The following is a 24,700-nucleotide window of genomic DNA, read 5'->3' as shown; positions in this document are numbered from 1 at the left end:
TTTAAACTTTTTTTTTTTTTTTTTTTTTTTTTTGGATTCTATTTCACTTTGGAAATAGGATATTTTCTAGGAATGCTACAATGGGGGGATACAAAAAGTTTAAAACTCTTTAAAAATCTTTTAAGTTTAAAATACACAGCTGTGTGAAGACAAAATCAAAATTAATAATAGTTAGAACTTGACAGAAGTGACAGGGAGTGCGTAGGAAAGCCCATGAGAAAACTTTAAGGTAAAGGCATCAATTCTGATGTTGACACAGGTTTGCCTTAAAAGAATATGTCAATGTCAAACTAGGAGGTGCATTTGTAAATACCTCTGCACTACATCATATGCAAAATATAATCCTCCAAAATAGTAAACAAATCCTGAACTTTAATGATATACATGCAGCATATTTAAAAGTACCCTGGATTTTTTTTTCAAGTTTTAATTTAAAACCCCCTTTTAAACTAAAAGGAGTAATGGATTGAGAGGTGAATAACAGATATAAATAAGAGACAGAGCAGGTATAGCATCACTGACCGCAGAATTCTGAGGGTGGTTACACAGAACATTCACAGTACAATTCTTTCAACATCTCATAATTATGGGGTAAAATCCTACCTGATATTTACAAAAAAAAAAAAAGACGTGACTTTCAGTTTCTTTCCCCAACATTCAGTGCAGGGCTTTCCATACTTAGGATCCTTACATACAAACTGACCTAACAGTTCTGGAGAATGTTACTTTTGATTAGTAATTTGTGAGAATTCCAGTCAACCATGTCTTATAATTTCATCTAAATGCCATACTAAGGCTAAGGCTTTAGATTATTACAGCACCTTCATGCCTTCATGTATGTGCTGGTCCTATCTGTGAAGGAGTGGGAACAAAAATCAATGCCTATTTACAAGGAGATTAAAAGATATGCTAACGCTGGTTCTGGGTAAATAGGTGTTTTGATTTTTAACTCACATATTCATTAAATCTTTTGACCAAGGGACTGAAGAAATGGCTCAGTGGATAAGAACCTGTCTGTTCTTGCAGAGGTCTCTGGTTCAATTCCTAGCACCCATATGTCAGTTTTATTTTTGCCAAATACATCAATTTGATGAGGTTATCTTTATGAAAAAAGAATACCACTACCTACTTCAAAGTATTAAGATTACTACAGATAGGGAAATTATGTCATGTTTAACCAATCTTACTATCTTTACCAAAAAATACATTTTTAAAGATCATGTTTTCTTTAACTTCAACTCTAATTTAACAGCAGAATCGTCATTGTGAATGATCAATATCCGGGTCGTTATTCTTGAATTCTCGAGTGAGTCCTGGACATTTGATATTTTTAATACAAAAATACATATATTTTACTTAAGTGTTACGCCTTCTCTCAGGATCAAGAAGGCAACAGTACAGACCAAGTATTTGACTTAACCCTCCCTCCAAGCTTCCAAATACTCATATTCTCTCTCATTCTCTCTCATTCTCTCTCTCTCTCTCTCTCTCTCTCTCTCTCTCTCTCTCTCTCTCTCTCTCTCTCACACACACACACACACACACACACACACACACACACACACACACGGCACTATGCCAAATATAACGTCTCTTTTCACTTTCTCTCCCCCTAAATCTCAACCTAGAAGGGGGAGAGGAATGGTAGGAGCTGGAAACGAAGTTCAGGGAACCGCTGAACTGTTAACAATCCCTACCCACAGCTTCAGATTTCGGCTTTACCACTCCAGAATGACCCGGAGGGCCTCAGGCACCTCCCAGCACTGAGCACCAACGCTTCCCAAGGCCGCCCCTAGCCCCCATGACCTCTAAAGGTTTCCCTAAAAAAGCTCTGAACGGCCTGCTTTCCCTACAGTTTGTCTATCCTCCCTCACAGGCCAAAGCACCGACTATGATCTGGGGACAAAAGGCTGGACAAGCTCGCCACGTGAGGAAAACCTCATCACCTGGAACTCGGCGAACTCTTCACAGTTCACACTGCCACTGGGCGCCGCCATATTGGACGAACGCGAGGACCCCGCAGCTGGCCAATCACCGTGGAGCAGAGGTGTCCGCGGTGTTGCCTGACAGCAAGTACTGTGAGCCGGGGGAGCAGAGAGCAAGGCTTGCCCTCCTCTCTCTGATTCTAGAGCATAGAGGAATGAGACCGCGAAGAAGCGTCGACAAACAGGGGCGTTTGGGGCCGTGAGAGTGGGCGAGCGGTGAGAACTAGATTTTTTTTTAAATATAGCTAAGTGGAAAGCAGGCTTCCCTCGGACATTCCCGAAGCCAGAAAGCCATAGGACCCAGGCTCCCGGGGTCCTTCCGCGTGTGTGACTCAGCACTGCAGATCGGCTTACTACTCAGCACGCTTCTGGTTGGCAGACATCGCCCTTCCTCCTCCGCCTTCATGCCCGAGCAGGCAGGGCCTTGGCAGGTCCTTGCTCGTCGCGCACGTCCTGCACGCCCGCTGCGTCACGGCAGCACGCCCCCGCCCACCCTTGCCTGCGCCCTCCCCCCGGCACTCCAGTGACGTGAGCGCTGTGCGCCGCGGCTGCCGGGGTGCTGTGCGTCAACGGATCAGGCAGTCATGGAGCCTCCGCGGCCTACGCCGGCGGCTGGTGAGACGCAGGGGCCGTGGCGGCAGGGAGGGGCATCACCGGTGGGGTGTCCCTTACTATAACCGATATTGAGGACCGCAGCGCCTTAGCAGACGCGGGAGCTGGCCGAGACCTGGTCTGGCGCTCATTCACGCAGCAGCTCCCATCTTAAGTTAGTGCTTTGATGCTCCACATCGGTCCCTCATCTCCTGTGACACCTGCTCAGAGTTATCCCCTGGAACTAATGCTTTCCAACCTAAATTTCTCTATCCGTTATTCTAGGTGCCTTCCTGCTTGGCACTTATCCCTCCCTCTTTTGGTGGGGACTCAGAATCTCACTGAATACAAGTAATTGCATCTTGAATGTGGGTGGTAGTACATACTTTTAAACAATAGTGTGATAAATTACCTCGACTTTCTTAGGAGAGAGTGTTATGCTAATGTAAGGTCTGTAGCCTGTTTTCTCCGGTAACTTCTGGAGCGTTTGGGTGTTTTGGAGTCTGGTAAAGTAGACGTATCCCACCTCAGGGAAATCTAGAAAACCTTGAATTATGTAGGTGAGAAATCAGAGGGTTTGCAGCTTGTATCTGGAGGATCTTTAGAGGGTAGCTTACTCTTTTGACAGCTTTATGAACTTTCATGCTATACCCTTTGTTCATGGCATCACATCACTACAGAATTGTATAAGTTTTTTTTTTTTTCTTTTTTTCGGAGCTGGGGGCCGAACCCAGGGCCTTGCGCTTGCTAGGCAAGCGCTCTGCCACTGAGCTAAATCCCCAACCCCCAGAATTGTATAAGTTTTAGAAAAAAGAATAGCCCCACGTTTTGCTATTGGAGTAACGTACATTGTAAATGCGATTGAAGCAATGCAAAAAGTAGTAAATGTAGGATAGTTGCATAATTTTGAAGAGTAGCCAGTGAAGTTAGATTTTACTGACTGGAAGACATGTTTCGATGGGTTTGCCTTGCTTACACCCTTAAACATTAACACCCACTCTGCTCTAGGAAAAAAAAAGGGGTTGGGGGAGAAAGAAAAGAAAAAGCCCTCATTCTATTACTGGTTTTGATTTGTATCGGTTAGGATTTAACTCATCTAATATCTTTTGTGTGCATGTTTTCTTAAGTATTATAAAGTTTTAAAAAGAGCAAGCAAAAGAATCATCAGTCTGAGTTATGTGAAAGGCACTTAATACTTAAACACTGACAGTAGTTCCTTTTCTAGACTGTAGCACACGTCATGGAAACCTAAAGTGTCTTGGAAGATTTCTGACGTTTTGGAATTTCGCTCTTGGGCCCCTAACCAAGATAGAATTTCTTGCACAATTTAGCAACAACTTATTTTACTTCCGACGGGGAATATTTTAATAGCACACCAAGGATGTTATGGGGTCGTGTCTGATGTGTTGTGAGCACCTTCCAGTGATTTCTCTTACTCTTACCTGTTGTATTAATAAACACGCTTTCTGATTTACATTATCTGATTTCTTTAGTGGTCCCCTTGGGTCTTATTCCCTCCTGTCTTTATAAATAAACATAAGTCACGGGTCTAAAAAACTCGTGCAGCACCACTTGGTGATAAATGTGGGGAGGGCACCAGAGGAGGGCAGTGAGTGTGTGTTACCTGCATTCCTTGGTGCTGTTGATGCTGCTTACTGGGATATGCGTATGTGTAAGTTAAGTGTCATATGGCCAGTTGGAAATTTGTTTTGTTTTTGAGACATTCACTATGTGGACCAGGCTGTCCTCGAACTCATGGATACCCTCCCTGGTGTATGTAGTTGGTGAATGGATGTGAAATCTGAACATAAGAAGTGCAGATGTGTTTGTGAAGTGGACGTACACTTTCATACACAAATGGACTTTCAAGAACCTATGGGGGTTTGATAAGTAACATCGATGTGTGGCAGTCAACTTAAAATGTGATCTGGGCATTGTTTCTCACCCAGAATTTTATTCAGAGTGAGGTACTGTTCTGGGTGAGTGACGTTTTAGGTGCTCCGGCTCATTTTAAGCAGTACAGCTGTGCTTAACAGCTTCCATTGGCACTCCTGTGTGGACTCCCTTTGCAAACAGCCTGGAGAGCTTATGGGATTCAGTTGCTGCTTGTATGAATGTAGTTGTAGATGTGGGTCAAAGTTGCTACAAAGTTGCCACTGGTGAGCAGTCTTGTGAGCCTCTGAAATCAAGTTAAGTGTACTAGAGAGAGGAGGGACGATGTCCCAGCAGTGCGGGTTCCATTGAAGCACCAATGCAAGCTAGAGCTAACCAGCTCCTCCCACCCCACCTGCTGTGACTTCCATTATCAAAATTGGCTCTCCCATATATTTTCTAAATTCTCAGCTCTTATAAGTATCTGTTAATATATTGCTTTGGTGGAAGGACCCTAGGAAATATCTGAATTAAAGCAAACAGGAGAGTTTTCCGTCTCTTTCTCCTGGAAGCTGAATAAAATAGATGCAGCTTTTAAGGTATTGTATCTTTATTCACAGTTCATTTTCTGTGTGTTATGTGTGGATGTCTGTGTATACATTTTAAGCCCTTGTGAAGGCCCGAGAAAGACATGAGGTATCCTGCTCCATCACCCTACTTTATTCCGGCAGTGAGCCTAGAGTCTCACTGCCAGCTCACTAGGCTGGCACCCAGCAAAGCTCCAGAGAGCCTCCGGTCTCCACCCTCACAGCGCTGCTCCTTACAGCACTAAGTAGCCACACCTGGCTTTTTTACATAGTCATCGGGAGGCAAACATGTCATCCAAAAATCCATCTCCTCAGCTCCAAGACATTGTATCTTTCCAGGGATGATCAGTGTCAAAAAGAATGAATAGACTTACCTAATGTTCTTCATTCCTTTGAGAAGCCCTGTTGCCCTGTGCCCCACTGACTTGCCAGCTTTTACAATGACCTCATTTTCATCGCTGTTACCAGTGCACAAACCAGGGGCTGCTCTGTCTAATTCATACCCCAGAGCACTGAAGCAAAGGCAATATTTTAGAAGTCATCTAGTCCCTTAATTTACATAGATTAAGGAGTTTATACTACTTTTGCTTCTTGAGACAGTGTGTCATTATTTATCCCACCCCTGGAGCCCCTCACCCTCCTAAGCACTGGGATGTGCAGTGTGCCAGCAACCCTGGCTGGAGGAGAAATCAAGGCATAGGAAGAAGTTTGCTTGCTAATGACTGTATAATAGGTTCGATGCGTGGGACACCAACAATATCTACCTCCCCTCTGGTTTTTTTATGTCCATTTCCGTTTTTTCATTGTTCATTTATTTGTTCTTACAACCAAACCTAAAATATCACTCCATTGTAATTCTCCTTTTTTTTTTTCTTATCACATTGCCCAGGTGCCAGGATTTTCATTTTCGCATACTGTGTGTCCCATACACTGCCCACTTCCCGGGCTTTTTGTTGCAGTGTATAAACCAGCCCATATAATACGGTACTAGAGAGCATATGCATTAGGCTTTGATTACAGAGCAAATTGTGAGCGCTTGCTGAGTTGGGCCCTGCTGGTACATGCACATCCCCAACTAAACAAATGGTAATGTCGATTGGCAGCCAGAAACCTGCTATGGTCACTGGCAAGCACTGTGAAGTTGAGGATTCCCTGCCCCTCTTCCTCCCAAAGCCAGTACCTACTGACTTTAGAATTTGGAGAAGGGAAGGGTTGATGAGGTGGGATTATCAACCGAAGGCTCCATGGAAACAGGAAGGGTGGCAGTGATTTGAGCAAAGAAAAGAGGTGGTTATGAATCTGGAGAGGTACGAAGGGAAAGGCAACAAGGAAAAACTCAGATTACCGTGGGGCAGTAGGAGAAGTGTGAGCTTGTATGGAATTTGAACCAGATGAATCTTGGCAACAAGAGAAGGCTTCAAAATCTAAGTCATTAAAAATAAAAAAAAAACAAAAAAACAAAACTGGAGCATTAAAAAGGCAACTGTGTACAGAATACATTGTTATAACCTGGAAAGATTGTGATGTAACGTGTGATGTAAATGACTCTGGTTAAGAGTGCTTGCTGCTCTTGCAGAGCACTGGGGGACTGCAATTTGGCCCCGGCACCTATGTGGGGCAGCTTCCAGTTACCCGCAACTTCAGCTCCAAGGTCTCTGATGCCCTCTTCTGAATCAGCAGACTCTTGCACACACATGCACACGTGTACCTAGAATTAAAAATATTGTTTTAAAGATAATACTTATTTTTCTTTTGTATGCATCAGTGTTAGCCTGAATGTGTGTCTGTGCACACATGCATGCAGTGCCCGTGGAGGCCAGAAGAGAGTGTTAGGTCACCTGGGACTGGAGTTACAGATGGCTGTGAGCTGCCATGTGGGAGCTGAGAATTGAACCCAGGTCCTCTGAAAGAGTAGCCAGTGCCCTTAACACTGAGTCATCTCTCCAGCCCGCGTACACACACACACACACACACACACACACACACACACACACACACACACACACACACACATATATAGTTGAGAGGGAGAGATAAAGGAAAACAGGAATGCCCTCTGAAGACTGTTAGTTGGGCAGAGTAGACACACTGCTGTGTTTTAGGTATTGTAGGCAATAATATAGTGATAATATTAGGTGTTTTACAGGTATTAGTGGGTTATAGGTGATAATGAGATCTCTCAGTTAAAGACCTGGACCACTTAAGTATACTATACACCATCTACCAAATAATGATACTTTGATTTCTTTTCAATTTGTATCCTTGACCTCTTTTGTTGTCTAATTGCTCTGGCTAGGACTTCAGTACTTCACCTGATATAGCTTCGCTCTCCTGAGAGGCTCTGCAGAAATACAAAAAGAGGCTAATTCTTAAAGCCAACCATTGAACTGAGCAGGGTCTCCAATGGAAGGTTAAGAAAAGACTGAAATAGCTGGCCGGGTTTTGCAACCCCATAAAAAAGAACACAATATCAATAACCAGACCCCCAGAGCTCCAGGGATAAACCCCATTCAAGAACACGGATGGACCTGGCTCCATCATGTGTAGCAGAAGGATATGGCCTTGTTGGTATCAATGGCAGGGAGAAACCCTTGGTCAAGAAGGCTTGATGCCCTAGTGTGAAAATGCCAGAGCAGGGAGGTGGGAGGAGTGGGTGGAGTGGGTGGAAGGAGCACCCTCATAGAAGATGGGGATAACATTTTAAATATATATATAAAAATCCGTAAAAGAAAAAAAAAAATACTGTGGACCTAAGATGAACAATCACGGAAAGCCATTTAATGAAGTTATTTATTATAGATCAGAGGAATCCTAATAGAGGCAGCAGGACTCAGGGTCAGAACCACCAGATGCAAATTCTCAGCTGAAGAGGAGGAGGGATCGGGGGTGGGGATGGGACTCTTTGGATAAGACAAGACAGAAAGCAAGTGTCTCTACTGAAGTGGTTTTTAAGGGGAAATATGCTAGGACAAGTTGGTAGGTCCTGATTGTCGCCAAAAAATGAATTTCGATTGCTGGACCTTGGTGTTTAGTCTCAAGAATGAGTCAGTGGCCAAATAAGGGAATAGACCTTAAGGGCTAGCTTTAAGAATGTAATCTAACAGTTTTTGCGAGGGAGAGGGAAGGGGAAAGGACAAAACCAATCTGTAGTGTTGGGCCTGCTAAAGAGCCCTTCAATCCTCCCACAATGGCACAGAGTAAAAAGGGGGTGGGGGTGGGGTGTCCTGGCGTAGCTTAAGAACAGGAAGTAGAAAAGAGGATGAAAAGAGATAGGACTGGCAAGACAGCCCAGTGGGTAAAGCATTTGCCACAAGCCTGATGGCCAAGGTTTGTTAGGACCCTCTGGTGGAGGTGAGAACCAACTCCTGCAAGTTGACCACTGGCTTAATGCCACGCCATATGCATGTATGCACTACACAAATAAAATAAATGTAAAAAATAATAGGATATGGGTCCATTTAGATTCAGGGAAAAGGAGAAAGTATGCTGGTTGGTTTTGTCAGGATTGAGAGAAACTAGAGAGTCCTTAGGAAGAAACTTCAATTTCGAATTTGCCTCCTGTCAAGATTGGCCTGTGGTCACGTCTGTGGGCATTTTTCCTGATTAATGCAAACAATCAGCATTTTCCACAGTTCCTGCCTCGCTCCTGCTTGAGTTCTTGCCTTTGCGCCCTCCCAATTATTAGGCATGTAAGACCAAGTGTCCCTTTCCTTCCGCCTCTTGGTTGGTTTTGTATCACGGCAAGGAAAGCGTGGTGGGCAGGGAGAATGGAAGACAGTGGAGGAGGATTGTGTAGAAGAAGGGTAAGACATAATCCAGACCACGAGGATGCAAAGGGCAGAGGAAACAGGCTAATGATGGGAATGTAGAATGTATCGGTTCAGTAGATGGGGATCGATGAGTACATGCCTCTTAGGCATTCATTTGACCTATGCAAGGAAGATTACTATTTTATAAGACCTGTTGAATGTTTTCTCCAAGGTCGGGGACCCTCCCTCGTAGCGTGGCATGAGACAAGAGAGCTGACTGTATGCTGGCTGGACACGTGTAATTCTGTCCTTTAACCCTCCACTGTCAGGGTCTGGTTCTTAGAAGATGATCAGAAATATCATTAAAGATATTTATAGAGGACATTACAGGTTCAGAAGGCTGAGAACACAGGAGTTCAAGACCAGCATGGGCAACAGTGATTCCATTTCAGAGACAGGCAAGACTGGCTGGCTGGCTAACCGACTGCATGTGAGTAAATTCAGGTAAATCTGTGTTGGATGTTGTACCGTATCAGGTATTTCTGATATCCAGGAATAGTATTTATAGTTTTGCACCATCATAGGGATACAGTATCTGATTGTGGAAAATAGGTTGTGCATAAGAAGGTCTGGAAAGAAACACAGTGGGTTCTCCCTGGGAGCTGTGGGCACCACCTTCACTTCTACACGGTACCTTTATGTACCCTCTGGATTTTCTGTGGTGGACAAGCGGTGCCTTTATAGTTTAAAGGTAGTTTTGTGGTGTTTTGTTCTTAAAGTGGGCAGATGCTATTCAGCAGGAAGCAGACAGTGGAGAGTGAGGATCGAGGTGCAGAGAGCTAGACACAGTATGGCTCAGGAGGCTCTCGGATGGAAAGGGTCACTAGTTCAGAAAGGGACTTGTGCTGGGAAGGATGAGAAAAACAGATGGAGTGGGGACTCTTGTAGTAAAGGTCTCGAGAGTTTCACACAGCCACTGTTGGGCGTATGCAGGCTCTGGGGTCGGGGCGGACAACAAGGAATGACTCCATCTCCTTGTAGTTGAACCATGAGATTCTAGGAGCTTTTTAAAACCTTTATTAAAAACTGGCCAGGTTCCAAAGATTTATTTATAAATTTGTAATTTTTTTTACTCTCAGAAAAATTTTCCCATGGAACTAATGTTACAAATGGTAATTAGGAGCTCAGCCAGCCTGCAAAAACTCAGTGTCAGTCTGTCCTCCGGTTCCCTCTATCCTGCTTCTCAGCACCTGGTTCTTCCCCAAGATCACAGCTCTCCTGTTTGCTGTGTCGACCACTCAGGGCTGCAGGGTAGACATGCTTCCAGAAGGAGGGTTCCACGTCCATGTCTTCCCTCCCACTCCTCTGTCAGATCCTGCCCTCACCTCGGGCCTGCCCTGCTTTCTGCCCTGAAGATGTGTTCCTAAGAACTTCTCTCTCTCTCTCTGCTCCAAACTGCTCTGCATTTTGGCAAACTTTGGGGATGAGAGGTTGTGGCAGATAAAAAGACCCTCAGCTGTGGGAGCATGGGAGCCACAGTATCCTGAGCCAGAGTGACTTGGTCTAGTGTTGTTACTCCGCTTTGGAAAGCCTGGAGAAGCTCTGGTGCCCTTGGCATGGCCTGCCATTCAGTCCCCCGTGTCAGGACCACATAAAGAAGCAGTGCACATAAAGAAGAAGTGTCTGCAGCCAGGAAGGACCCATCCCTTGTCAGAAGAGCTGCAGACGTGAATTCCCAAGCCATTGGGTCTGATTCTGAAAAAGCTCAGCACAAGGAAATAGATCAGGTTCGTCTGTTTTGTTGTAGTGAGAGCTCGGGGCCCCTCAGATTTGCTTCTAATATGGAAACCAAATCAGTGGCTCTGTGGTAAGCAAGCTTTGTGGACCAAAATGCCAATCAGTACAAAGTGTAATCGCTGTAACTTACTCATTCTTTTAGGTCTACTGAGCACTTACAAAATTTAACATACAATTTCAATACATTAAAGAAATACAGTATTGGGCTGGAGAGATGGCTCAGTGGTTAAGAGCGCTGACTGTTCTTCCAGAGGTCCTGAGTTCAATTCCCAGCAACCACATGGTGGCTCACAACCATCTGTAATGAGATCTGATGCCCTCTTCTGTGTGTCTGAAGACAGCTACAGTGTAGTCATATACATTAAATAAATAATATTTAAAAAAGGAGAAATACAGTATTGATAAACTGATATGTAGGAACTTGGCCATCCCTGGAATACTGTATGTCTCCTTTTTCCTTTGGAGACTTAAAATTGGCACACACACACACACACACACACAAAACCCCTTAGATTTGCCCTTTCCTGTCACAACTGTAAAAGTATTAGCAATACCCTCGTTTGGTTTTAAAGGGATTAAATAGGCATTTTGAGGGCTATCATAAGAACCACCTAGTTAGTCACCTAGAGTTTTAAGCAGGACATGGGAGAAGGACATTGTTGCCTCAGAAAGAGCTTCTTCCAGCCAAGGTCATGGCAGCTCCTGCCCTGTGTCATGAGGGAAAAGAACGAGGTGACTGGGTATTGCGGTAAAAATAAAGAGCAGAACCAGTTGTCAGGGCTGCATGGTGGGCTTTGGTCATCATTGTGGGACATTCAGGGAACTGTGGGAGAGAGGTGTTCATGGGTTTCCCAAGGGCCATGAGAAGATGAGCTGTAGGACTATGCACACAGCTTGTCCGCAAGTACTGACTGTTAGGGGCTGTGTGCTCTGCAGTTCACTCCACCAGGGCTCCAGCATCTGAAGTAATGGATTGAGCATTAACAATAAAGAGAATCTAGCAGTAGAACCCTGCTGCTGCTTAATGGATTAGCTTTGTGAAGGCGTTTTGGACCCAGCCAGAGACAAAGGCGTTAAGCGTCAGCGTTGCACCTGTTGTCTAAGTTTGACCAACAAAACTGAGATGACTCAGGGTTGAGAGGCACTTGGTTGTGAGGAAGACTCAGTGCCTATGTGTTTGTGTGTGTGTGTGTGTGTGTGTGTGTGTGTGTGTGTGCACATGTGTATGTGTGTGTGCATGTGTATGTGTGTGTGTGTGCATGTGTGTGTGTGGCATGCACGTTTGGGGATTTTTTTGTTGTTGTTTTTCAAGGCAGGGTTTCCCTGTGTAGCCCTGGCTGTTCTGGAATTTGCTTTGTAGACCAGGCTGGCCTTGAATTCGGAGCCACCTCTGCCTCTCAAGTGCTGGTGTGTGCCACAACCACCTGGATCCTAAAGAATATCTTTACTTTGGAATAATTTTACAGGAAACCTGTATAGATGGTGCACAATTCTGTTTGCCTCTCATTTGAATTTTCTGGAAGAAAAATATATCCCTTTTCCCCATTTACTTATTCATCCTATTAATTACATTAGCATGGACTAATGAGTTATAGCCAGTTGTCACATGTATCTTGTTTCTGGCCTGTTCTCTTAGATCAGTTCTGTGTCTCTTTACATGTTCCTTTCCATTTGTTTGATCGTTTTGTTTTCAAGACAGGGTCTTAACATGTAACTCTGGCTGTCCTGAACTCACTACGTAGACCAGGCTAACCTTGAACATACAGAGATCAATCTGTCTTTGTCTCCAAGTGCTGGGACTAAGGTGTGCACCACCATATGTGGCTTCATTTGTTTGGCTGTTTTTGTTGTTTTGTGGGTTTTTTTCTTTTTTTTAACAGTTCCTTACTTTTTGGAATAAACGATGTCCCTGGTCCTTCTTGTGTCCCTGTGCCTTGTAGATCTGCTGGAATCGGTAACACCTTAGGTAGCAAGGATTCCTTGTGCTAGAGGGTAGTATTTAGGAAGCAATCGTGAGACAGTGTGCCCCTCGCTACCTGAAGTGCTACTGATTCCAGCCTGTCAGGTGGTGAGAGGGAGGAAACATGTGCATGGACCCCTGATGTCCTGGTTGATGTTTAAATTTTTCCTCTTTATAATACAGTTTTAACAAGTGCTGTGGCTTTTTAAAGTAAATGCTGTCAGACTTTACAGCCATCATCGACAGATCTTGACACCAAGAAGAGGAACACTGTTAGATAGCCTACATGTCCCTTTATGGACGCTGACTGAACTCTCATCTGTCTTCACTGATCACTAAAGATTAGTCACTTCCCAGGGTGCCCTGTGGTGAGTTATCTCTAAGAAGATCTTTAAGGAGCCTGAGATTCAAAACCAAAATTCTATTCATGTGTCATCCTGGACTGAAGGAGATTTTTAAGGAAAAGAACTACCAGAAGCGAAGTTAGTACCTCAGCCAGCCTCACCTCCCACCTCTGTCCTGACCCTCTCCCCAACCGCCGCCCCCAGCCACCAGTTAGCAGCAATACTTGTGTGGCAGAGGTTTCCAAATTTCGAGTCCCTAGACAGGCTGCATCAGCTCTCTAGGACGTGTTAGAAACACCCATTCTCAGACCCATCCATTCCAACTGTGAGAAACTTAGGCAGTGAGGTCCAGTAGTCTCTGACTCTGATAGACAGTTGAGAACCTCTACTCTTAAAAGAGACAGGGGCTTGGTCAGTTTGATCTAGTCAGAGCCTTGCAGGCAGCCATGGGGCTTCATTTGGATTTCCTGCTAGGGCTCTGGGGACCGAGCGCTGACTGGTCAGCCAGGGACAGACAAGGCTTCAAGTGCAGCCACAGGGTTCAAGGACTGTTTTTCTTTTGCTTTCTGTGTTTGTAATTTTGATCCACAGAGAATGGAAAATTTCTGTCTTGGATATCTGGGGCAATGTGTTTTATCTCTTAGGGACCAAACAGGAAAGTTAATGAAACATGGCTTGTCTGTGCTCTCATTTTGTTATAAAATCAAAACCATGAGCTCATCAAGTAATTTGTGATTGCTTTCAGTAATAACATTTGAAAATTTTGTGTTTGCTCATCTGTTATATTTCTAAGGTGTATAAATACCATATGTATGTATGTTTTATTAATGTATGTATGGAATGACAGGAATGGTTGGGCAGTGTTTCTACGTGGATAAATATGTCTTCAAATCCCTAGGCCCATTTTTGTCCAGGGTACATCTCTGATCTCATATTCTCCCCCTACATTTACTCCCTTCCGCTTTCGGTGGCCTCTTTGTGCTCCCTAACCCTACAACTGACATCCTCAAAGAGACACTCCTGACTGAAACGTCACACACACTCATTCAAATACAGGGGCCCGTCATGTCCCAGTGCCCCCTTCATTTATATTTTTTTCTCTTTGGCAGTGAGCTTCTGACGTGTGTGTGTGTGTGTGTGTGTGTGTGTGTGTGTGTGTGTGTTCACACTAGAATGTAAGTCATAATAGCACAGATTTTTACCTGCCCCTTATATTGCCTAAGTGTCCTGTACACACAGTAGATACTCAGTTCCTGTCTCCTAGGTGAACGAATAAAGACCTGCACATGCATTTATGGCCGATGGTCACTGAACACTGTAGACTAGTATTTTTGCTTTTATTATCACTGCTGAAACTGAACAAGTTACAGCCAATCTTCTATTCTCTTTGGAAAGAGGCCACTAAGGAAATAAATTATTGCCTTTACCCCCTGCTTTCCATTTAGAGAGTAGAGTATCTACTGAGCTCCAGTTTATCTTGCTGCTGTCTACCTTTTGGGGGGGAGGAAGGATGGGACAGCATTATGTGGAGTGTGTCCTTGTGGGTCACTTCAGATCAGTGGCTCCCTGGTTTAGCACAGGCCTAGAGGTGGATGTTGTAATGGGGGAACAACAGGGAATGTGTGCAGTGAAGCTGGGTCAGGTACTTAACAGTGGTTGAAATGGTCAATTTTATGTCATATCTATTTCACCCCCATTTGTGGGGATGGGGTACTAGGTTCCCAAAGTGCAATCTAGCCTGCTAGAAACGAACCTCACCCTGAGTATGATGGTTCATCCTGTCATCCCAGCAGTGGAGGGATTTCTGTAAGCTCAAAGCCAGCCTGGGATACATCATGGTGGCCTGGATGAAAAGAGGGAGGGGGAAGAGAGGAAAAAGAAAAGAGACTTTAGAGGTCAGTGTGGTGTGTTTCAAACAGGCCTGCAGCTGACCCTAACACTAAGGTCTGAGGAACTCAGCAGCTGTGCTTCTGTCTGTCCTGTAAAGAACTATTGAGAAGGCTCTCCTCACCCCCTAACAACCTTTGTCAGGACTTCTGGCCCCCTGGGGTACAGCTGAAAATTGCTCTAAAGATTACTTTTGAGGGATGTTGGGACATGAACCAAATGGTAGAGCCCGGCCTGAGTCGTCACATCTGCCAGACACTGCCACTTGTTTTTCTAATTCGCCCTCCAATCAGATGCGCCCTGGTGCTGTAATACTGCATTATCGCATTCAAAATGGGCAAGCAAATGAGGGCAATTGCAGTTATCTTCTCTGACACGTGACACCTGCTGCCCTTGGCTGAAGCGGTCACAGTGCTGTTGAGATCAAAAACCTAGAAGAGGAAAAGAGCAGGGTCATTAGGAGCAGTCCCTGTAGGTGGCTTTGCACAGAGGGCCAGATTCTCTTGGATCAGTAAGGACATCCCTTACTGTGTAAATGAAAGCTGTCAGGGTTTTATAAGGCCTCACAATCTGAGGAACTTTTGTTGAGAAGTCAATGAACTGTGGTAAGAACCCTGAGACCTAGCAGCTCTAACTTGGTTTGCTTCACAGCACCTTGGAACACCAGCAGCCCCAATCTTAGTAATGGCAGGAGCTGGTGAAGGCAGAAGGATTCGAGCTCCCACCTGGACCCGGGAGATTTCTTATTGTTTGATCTGTGTAGCAGTTTGTAGGAACCTTCCACTTCCTAAACTGTGCAAACAGCTTTGTCTCTGGGACATTGATGAAAAAATGCCTGTGGCGCTTGTTCAATGTGGTGCAGAGATGGTAGCCAGGTAAACAAACACAAGCATTGAGAAGGAAAAGCTAGGGAGGTGTTCTTTCTGACCTGACAGGCTCAGGCGCACTGCTGGGATGGAGTGCAGGAGAGAGTATGTGCATCAGGAGAGGCCGAGGGTGACTCCAAACCCTCACACTCCTCACTGGGGCTCTGTGTAAGTGGGGATTCAAAGCTGAGGGGAATGGGAGCTGCCTGCCTGGAGTTTGAGACAGGTTTCATCCCCTCAGGACTGGCAGCAAAAACTCCCAGACTTATTGGTGGGAAACTTTGTGTAACTATCAGGTGACCTCTAAACTAAGCAGAAATTTCTGTGGCCAACCAAATGCATGACAATACTAAAAGTAATTATATGCCCAAAATTACATAAAGTAGATTAAATGGACACACCTAGAAAAAGCAAAAATTACTAAAAGGGGGCCAAAATAATGTTTTAAAAATCTGACCAAACACTTAAGGAGAATGAGAACTAGTCCTTTACAACTCTCAAGGCAGAGGGAAGGGCCGGAGATGTAGCTCAATGTAAAGTGTGGACCTAGTACGGTTTAGGATGTGGGTTGTGTCCCCAGTAAGGCAAAGAAAAAGGAAGGAAAGAAAAGACAAGACCTTTCAAGCAGGGCTTACTAGGTCTTACAGGTGATGACACAGACCTGTAAACCCAACACTTGGAGGCTGAGGCAGAAGGGTTGAGAGTTTGAGGCCAGCCTGGGCTACATAGTGAGATTCCCATTTCAAAACACTTCCTGATTCCTTTAATGAGGGTGTATTATCTGTTACCAAGCAAGGAAAAACATCAAAACAAAACAAAACAAACAAACAAAAAAAACCTACAGCCTCTCATCCCTCATAAAGACAAATTCAGGAGTCCACAGAGACTGAGAGGTCAGTGTGAGTGAGGGGACAGAGCAGACAGAGAGACTACTGTTAAAGCCTCTCCTACTCCTCACTGCTCCAGTCTCGAGGCTGAGATTCTCCGGCAGGCGCTCTATCCTCTAGCAGTGCCCACAGAGCTGAGAGCTGCTGTGCAAATGACAAGTCCTTGGCCTTCTGTTTCTGTTTCCAGAGCATCAGAGAGTGCGGGGGGTGGGGGGAGGACGGGCAGCTAGATCCATCACCTGCACCTTCCTGCTCAGTAATACCTCCCAGAGTCTCCTTCTTTCCTCTGTCCCTGGACCAAGCTCTTCCACAATCCCCATTCTGAAGCCAGCCATCTCATGCCATGCATGACCTTACATTTTGTGACTCCATTTTCCTACTCGCATTAAAACTTTCTGGATTTATCTACTTTTAATTATGTTTAGTCGTTAATTGGTTAAATTATTCATATAGAAGGTAAAAATTTCTGCCTAAAATGTACTTAAAAGTGTGATTTTTTTTTTAAGATAAGTACATTGTAGCTGTCTTCAGACACACCAGAAGAGGGCATCAGAACTCATTATAGATGGTTGTGAGCTACCATGTGGTTGCTGGGATTTGAACTCAGGACCTCTGGAAGAACAGTCAGTGCTCTTAACCACTGAACCATCTCTCCAGCCCAAAAGTATTTAATGAAGGTATCTATTTCTTTGCTGGCTAATTTTTTGTTAACACACAAGCTAGAGTAATCTGGAAGGAGGAATCTCAATTGAGAAAATGCCTCCATAAGATCCGACTGTAGGCATTTTCCTAATTAGTAGCTAATGTGGGAGGGCCCAGTCCCCATTGTGGGTGGGGCCACCCTAGGCTGGTGGTCCTAGGTTCTGTAAGAAAGCAGGCTGAGCAAGCCTTAAGGAGCAAGCCAGTAAGCAGCACCCCTCCATGTCCTCTGCATCAGCTCCTGCTTCTAGGTTCCTACCCTTTTGAGTTCCTGTCCTGCCTTCCTTTGACGGTGGACTACATTGTGGAAGTGTAAGCCAAATAAATCCTTTCCTCCCCAACTTGCTTTATGTATTTAAGTCATGGTGCTTCATCATATCAATAGTATTCCTAAGACACTAGCTTTGTTCACCAAAAAGGTTTTAGAAGGGTGACAAACTATGAATGTCCCTACGAGGTCTCTAAAACCACTCCCCAGATCCTTTTGGAGAAATGTGTAATTTCAAGTTAGGGGTGGGAACATTCAAAGTGTGTCTGGAACATGTCAGAGAGGAAGGAAGCTGTCAGCAACCACTTATCTCATGTGGAAGGAACTGAGGAGCCAAAGGTCCCTCCAAATCAAAGATGGGAACATTCGAGGACTTCCAGATAACAGAAGCTTTGCATGTTATGGTACTAGCACTGCTTTTAAACAGAAAGTCACCTGCAGGGATTTTAAGAGGGGTGTGTGTGTGTGTACATGTGCTTATCTGTGCGAGCATTTATCCCACAATCCTATTGACCAATACCTAAGGACCAAATGTTGTGGAAAAGGGTGTGGCAATCCATGATGAATCAGCAAAAAGCAGTTACTTCTGTGAGCACACAAAGGAAGGGCGGCTGGGGAACTTTTAACCTAGGGTAACCTGGGCTGGTCGATTCAGTATCACTAAATGACCAAATCAATATACAGGTCTTGGAGTGGGGAAGGAAAGAGGCTTGGTGTTTTTTGACAAAGTCTCGATTTAGCAATTCAACTTATTATATAACAGAATGACGGGAACTCCAGGTTCCTCAGCCTCTGCCTCCCAAGTGCTGGGGTTACAGATAGGTGCCGCCATGCCTCATGACACCCAGGTCTCCAGGTGGTGTGATAGGAAGCACAAGCTGCTAAGAACTCCAGCTCGACTCTTCACTGCCTCAACTGCCTGACTGAAGAGACAGGAGTAACGCTGCTGTGCTGTGGGCAGTACCTGCATCGACTTTACGATGAAATGCTATGCTGCCAGTCTCTAGTCTCTTAATTGGCATAGCATCTTAGGTACAGATGGTTCCTACATGTGTGTAGCCTGTATGCTTTACATACATTGGTTTCTAAACAAGCTAACTGTATTTTCTAAGAATTTGTGTCTGTTTTCTTTGCTTGTTTCTTCAAGGTGGAGTAGCCCAGGCTCACCTTGAGCTCACTGTGTGACCCCAGCTGGCCTTAAATTTGAAATCCTCATGCCTTAGTCTTCAAGTGCTGTGTCCTGTGTCGCCACAGCCAACTTTTATAAATTACTTTGTGATTTGTGTATATAAATGAAAACTTGCAGACTTGCCCTTTCTTCTGGGGGCGAAGGGTAGTGTAAACAGGGTCTTGCTATACAGCTGGCCTGAAACTCGGTGTAGCCCAGGCTAGCCTCAGACTCCTGATGCTCCTCCTATCCCTCCCAACTGCTGGGATTACAGGCCTGCACCACCACACTTAACCACATGCAGGAACTTATCATCTTCAAGAAGCATCAGACTTTCTCTCTAAAATATGTATCTCTCTTTTAGGACATTGTTTTAGGTTATGTGAAAGAAATGTTTCCTCACCTCTAAGGTTAACCAGGAACACTGACTTGAAGAGGATCAATGGATTCTGCACCAAGCCACAGGAAAGTCCCAAAGCTCCAACCCGTAAGTTTTTACTGATTTCTCTATTTATGGAATGAGCGGCCTCCATCCCTACTCCTTAGAATTGTGTACAATCTGAAGACCCAGAAGAGGCGGGGTCACGGAGCTCTGCCTTTCCGACTGTGCATGTTCTTGGTTGTGTTCACAGTGCACAACAAAGCATGTGCATGTGTGCGTGTAGGCTGCAGGCAAACATCAGCTGTCTTTCTCAACCATTCTCAGTTTTGTTTCTTGAGACACGGTCTCTCCCTGAATATGGTTTGCAGACTGGCAAATGCCTCTGCTACTTCTTTTTTATTTGGAAGGTCCTGGGGATTGAACTCATGTCTGAGTCATCTCAGCCACATCAAGCTATTATGTTTGGAATAAAATATAATGAGTTCTAGGTTTGGCACCAACCTCAGCCATATCTCTTCTACATACCTGAGGCTCAGTAAGCTCTCATCCCTGCCACCACTGTGGGAAGGAGGGTGGTGCACAGTTGTAACGTAGCAGCTGTGAGTGCCATTAGGCATCTCGGTGACTCACCCTCCACAGAAGCTTATCTTTCCTCCTTACTTATGGGACCTCGGGGGACATTGATTCATTGACTTGAACAAATCCAAGATGGCGTTTGTGCCCCTTTCCTCTCTAACTAGTTATCTTCATAACGTTTTGGCTAACTTACTGTTGGTCTTAAATCCTCCAGGTTTGAGGTTTTTCCAGAATCCTCCTCTGTCTTAACTCTGGTTCAGAACCTACCCACTCACTTTTACATCAGTGCTCCCTCCTGCTTGGATGTTTTGCCCACTCTATACTCTTCCCCGTGCTCTCTTCCATCCGGTGTGAAGACTGAGGTGAACAGTGCCTTTCTGGCTTCAGTCCCGGGGCCAGATGTGGTAGATGGAATCTGTAAGCACTGCTTGCTCTGGTGTGGTAGAATTAGTTAAACTGCTTTGCACTCCCAGCAGGTTGTGCTCTCAGCCACCCACCAGAGCGAAAGATACACACACACACACACACACACACACACACACACACACACACACACACACATACACACATACACATAACATAAACACACACACAGACACACGCACACACATGCACACACACACACGCACACACATGCACACACACACACACACACACACACACACACACACACACACACACACACACACATTAATCACGCCCACGAGGCTCCAAGGCTGGGCAGTTCTTATCCTCCCCGCTGCTAGCAAACATTCCCCTCCAGTACTTCTGAGTTAACATCTTTTAAAATCTTTTTTTTTTTAAGACTTATTTATTTTTATGTATGTGAGTACACTGTACCTGTCTTCAGACACACCAGAAGAGTGCATAGGATTCCATTACAGAGGTTGAATTGAACTCAGGACCTCTGGAAGAGCAGTCAGTGCTCTTAATCACTGAGCTACTCTCCGACCCTAAAATTTATATTTCATTTCTGCTACCCAAACACAATTGAGGAAGTGGCCCATGTGGCCACTTTTCCCTTATCCTCACATGGGCCTTTAGATCTGGTCTTTCTTCTTCCTGGTCATGGTGACCTCTCCTCTCTTCCAGTTCCTAGCCTGTACACATCCAAAGGTGTACCTCAGTGTACCTGCCAAGCCATTGGCTGTTGGCTCTTTAATTGATCAATCAAAAACCAATTGGGAACAAGAACCTTCAGTGTTGGGACATGCAGATTCCTGATTGGGGGGGCTGGATTAATTCAAACAATTAGAACCAATCACCAGTACTTAGGCAACAGCATCAAGCAGATCTCTTTCATAGCTTGGGGTTGAAGGTCTTTTAATGTAATCAGAACTGGTACGCCGTTTCCTTATTGCCCTGGAGCAGGCAGGCCTTACTGGCCTCCCCACTCATCCTCCCCATGGAGCAGGCAGGCCTTACTGGCCTCCCCGCTCATCCTCTCCTTTCCACTTCGCAGTGGCTGGGGCTTGCCTTCTGCCTGAGTCCTCGGGTGCTGTGGAATGCATCGGGAAGCGAGGCATTCTGTGCAGTCCTACTCATAACACAAAGTCTGGATCGGCCTGAGTCTCCTGCTGTTGTTAAATGAATAACTGAAAGATACAAACAGTATGTTGTCATTGCTTGATTTGAACATTAACATCTCAAGCCAGATTCCTACCTGGTTTTTTCCCACAGAGTCTTACAGACACAGGGTGCCGCTTCACAAGCCCACAGACTTCGAGAAGAAGATCCTGCTGTGGTCAGGCCGCTTCAAGAAGGAGGAAGAGATCCCAGAGACAATCTCGTGAGTGCTGAACTGAGGGCTATGTGCAGCCTGTGCTTCTCGCTGACCTGTAAAGGAAAGAGCAGAGTGCATTTGAGTTCTGTTTAAAATCTACTGACCAGATGTAGAACATTCCTCATTCTCTGCATGTTTCCTCTTTGGCGAGTACCCAGACTAGAGAGTGTTGGAAACGTGTTTAGTGTGTTCCCTAGTGACTGAAGGATCTGTGGGGTACTGAAGTTTAGTTACGTCTAGCTCCAGAGCAGAGCTAACGGCAGTGCGCACCCCTTTAGTTGGTTTTTAAGCTTAGCAGAATGACCGTAACTACATCCTACAAAATCCACCCAAGTATCAGCCTTGAGAGTAATAGTGTTGTCCTGCTTCAGTCTGGATCTTAAACATCATCCAAATGCCCACAGGTGGTGGCACTCTTAGGAAGTCATAGAAACACTAAGAGGTGAGGCCTGGGCAGGTGGTGCTAGCACATGCCTTAGTCCTGGCACTTGGGAGACAGAGGCAGGTGAATTTCTGAGTTTAGGGCCAGCCTGATTGGTCTATAGAGTGAGTTCCAGGACAGCCAGGACCACATACAAAAACCCTATCTCAAAACCAAAGGGGGGGGGAGTAAATGGGAGACCTTCAGGGATCTAATGTCCTCTTCAGCCCTTTTGCTTCCTTCAAGGTAAGTGCTGCCCCACCCCACCTCACACACTTCCGAAGGGTATTCTGCCTTCACACAGATGCAAATCTGCAGGTGCATTAATCTTGGACTAAAAACCTCAAAGACCCAAGCAAATCGAATCTCGAACTCGTCCGACACTGGTCACCTTGGGTATCCCTCCGGTAACCAGGAGAGGTTTCCTCTCCCAGTTGCCTCCCTAACCCTTGGCTGCAGTTTGACTCTCAGAATTTCTGAGTGACCTCTGCAGGTCCCCCCAGCCAGGATTTTGCAGCTTCAGTTAGCACTGTTGATACTTTGAACTGGAAGACTTAGGGCTTTATGAATTGCCATGTGTGCTGAGATGTTTAACCATCCCTGGCCTCTACCCTCTTGATGTCAGCAGGACTCTCTTCAAACTGTCACACATCCCTGGGGCAAACTTGTCTCAGGTAGAAGCGTTGCTCAGCCTTGTGCTGAAGGCCCTGACTGGCCAGCATGTTGGCCAGGAGTGAAACTCTCCCCTGTAGTCATTCTCCTCCTCAAAGTAAGGGACTTGACTAATTTCCCTGTCAACAAGAGACTATTCCTGGGTGTTCTGGCTCTGGTCTCAAGTCACAGTTGAAAAAGACCAGGGTTCGAGCAGCACATCTTGTCCAGATAGACAGGTTGTATCTGCTTCGTGTTCATAGAGCCCTGCTGCCCCTGCTGGTTGAGCATTAGAGAGCACATGGTTGTCACTGGACTCACTCCAGAGGAAAGCCTTAGTCTTCCTTAACCCAGCTCTTACTTGGGCCCTGGTTTTCTGATATTTTAGCAAAAACAAGATGATCTATACCAGGAGGTGGGGCGTGGGGAAGGGGTGCTGTTCAGAGTTTGTTCAGCAAACCTTGCCTCCCGTGTCTGGTTCAAAGACCTTCTCAGAACTGATACTATCTTGCCTTTTATTATTATCATTATTTGAGGATTTCATATGTACATAAAATGTAATTTGATTTAATTTAGCCACTTATTCCTACAGCTCCTACCACATTTTCCTTCCAAATTCATGTGATTTTTTTTTAAACCAAATGTGTTCCTTTTGAGATAGTTTAAATATGTTTCCCTTTGTAAATGGTCTCTACGTGTAAACCGTGCCACTGTTTGGGAAGGTCGTAAGTTAGATTAGTTGACCAATCATATTAAACAGTGTCCTTTTAAGTTGCTTTAAAAACCACAGCTTGCAGAGGGTCCAACAGGCTGCATAGAGACTGGAGCTGTGACTGGGAGCTCACATGTCAAACCGTAAGCAGGGAATAGGATGAAGGTGAAGGAGGGTGAAGTAGGAAAGGCATGTGGCTTGGAGACCTCAGAGCCTGCCCCCAGCTAAGACTACACCTCTTAATCCTCCTCAAACAGTGGCACCCACTGGAAAAAAAGCCCTGATTGAAGGGCAGAAAGAATGCTAGCTCTGTGTCCTAGCCCAGGGGTAGACATGACAAGATTCTAGTCTGGGGCCAGGGCCTCAAACAACTTAAGGTTTTAGTTCCTGGGAACCTACCCTTTCCCCTGAAGAAACTGGACTTGTCAGTGCCAAGCCACTAAGTGCTTGAGGTAGCCGATGTTCCTTCCCGCAGCATTGCGTGATTAGCTTCTTGTTGCCTTTATCCCACTGTGTGAGAGCTTCTACGGACTCTGACCCATTCCCACACCTTCCTCTCAAACTCTCTGAGATTCTGTACTTAATAAACGTGCTTGGCATAAGTCATCGGCTGGTCCTGACTTTCCGTCTTCTTTATTCCCTCATCCTCAATCCTCCCCCTTAGGAACCTATCACTGAAGAACAGCCTGCAGGTCCAGGTCACCAAGTATTTATTTGCTCTAGACTGTGGGAAGATATTCTCATTCAAATCACACCTGTTAAAAATGGTTTTGTTTCTTGTTTGTTTTTGTGACCAGCAAGATCTCCAATGATTTCAGTTAAGCAGTTGAGCATTCACTGTCTTTAGAATTTGTCCACTTCCTTCCATTCTGCAGGCCCAGCTTCAGCACCTGGAGAGCTACACACACACACTTCAGCCTCCCCGGCCCAGCTCCTACATCACATATGCGTGTGTTCAGGGTCCTTCTGCCTGGGCTCCTCCAGGGCTGTGTTCGAAAGCTGTTACCTTTGCTGATGCTTAACGTTATATGCGCTAAGTAACAGGGAAGGACATAAAAAGCACTCCAGTCCCGTTATTTATGGGTAATGTCACACCTGCTAGGTAGACAGACCCCACTTGGAATTCATGTGTCCTGCCTTGAGGCTCTCCTAGGTACCATACAGCGGTTGAGCCACACCTCCTGCCTTCCTTCAGACTCACAAAGCCTTCTCTCATTCTATTTTAATTTACTAGTATTTATTTAGTGTCTTGGGTGGTGCTTGTGACACAGCACCTGTGTCAACATTAGACAACTTACACACGTCCCTTCCACCATAGGGGTCCTGGGAACCCGATTCAGGCACCTTGGCCTATGTGCAGCCTTCTCTTTAGAGGCTCTTAGGCCTCTTCGGTTTGGCCTGAGAAATTCTCCATGAAGGCACATAGGTCAGCAGTCAGTTACAGGTTCTAGGCACTTCCCAAAGAGCACAGGCTCTGTTGTCAAAGAGCTCTGGCAAACCCTTCACAACAAGATT

General features: G+C 45.3%; 3 protein-coding genes across 3 annotated transcripts in view; 1 reads left to right on the top strand and 2 right to left on the bottom strand.

The window, feature by feature from the left end:
- Ccdc58 (coiled-coil domain containing 58) overlaps positions 1 to 2,290 on the bottom strand; it is a 19,346-nt gene extending 17,056 nt beyond the window's left edge. Inside the window, 1 exon segment of the mRNA XM_032900172.1 lies at positions 1,947 to 2,290. Within this exon segment, the coding sequence (XP_032756063.1) occupies positions 1,947 to 1,997 (51 nt within the window). The 5' untranslated portion in view covers positions 1,998 to 2,290.
- Kpna1 (karyopherin subunit alpha 1) overlaps positions 1 to 24,700 on the bottom strand; it is a 257,120-nt gene that overhangs the window by 168,135 nt on the left and 64,285 nt on the right.
- LOC116898817 (protein FAM162A-like) overlaps positions 1 to 24,700 on the top strand; it is a 232,486-nt gene that overhangs the window by 204,275 nt on the left and 3,511 nt on the right. Inside the window, 2 exon segments of the mRNA XM_032900171.1 lie at positions 19,025 to 19,147; positions 21,299 to 21,407. Coding sequence (XP_032756062.1) covers positions 19,025 to 19,147; positions 21,299 to 21,407 — 232 coding nt within the window.

This window comes from Rattus rattus, chromosome 4, assembly GCF_011064425.1.
Source record: "Rattus rattus isolate New Zealand chromosome 4, Rrattus_CSIRO_v1, whole genome shotgun sequence".
Classification (NCBI taxonomy): Eukaryota; Metazoa; Chordata; class Mammalia; order Rodentia; family Muridae; genus Rattus; species Rattus rattus.
This window is presented reverse-complemented; position numbering and strand designations above follow the sequence as displayed.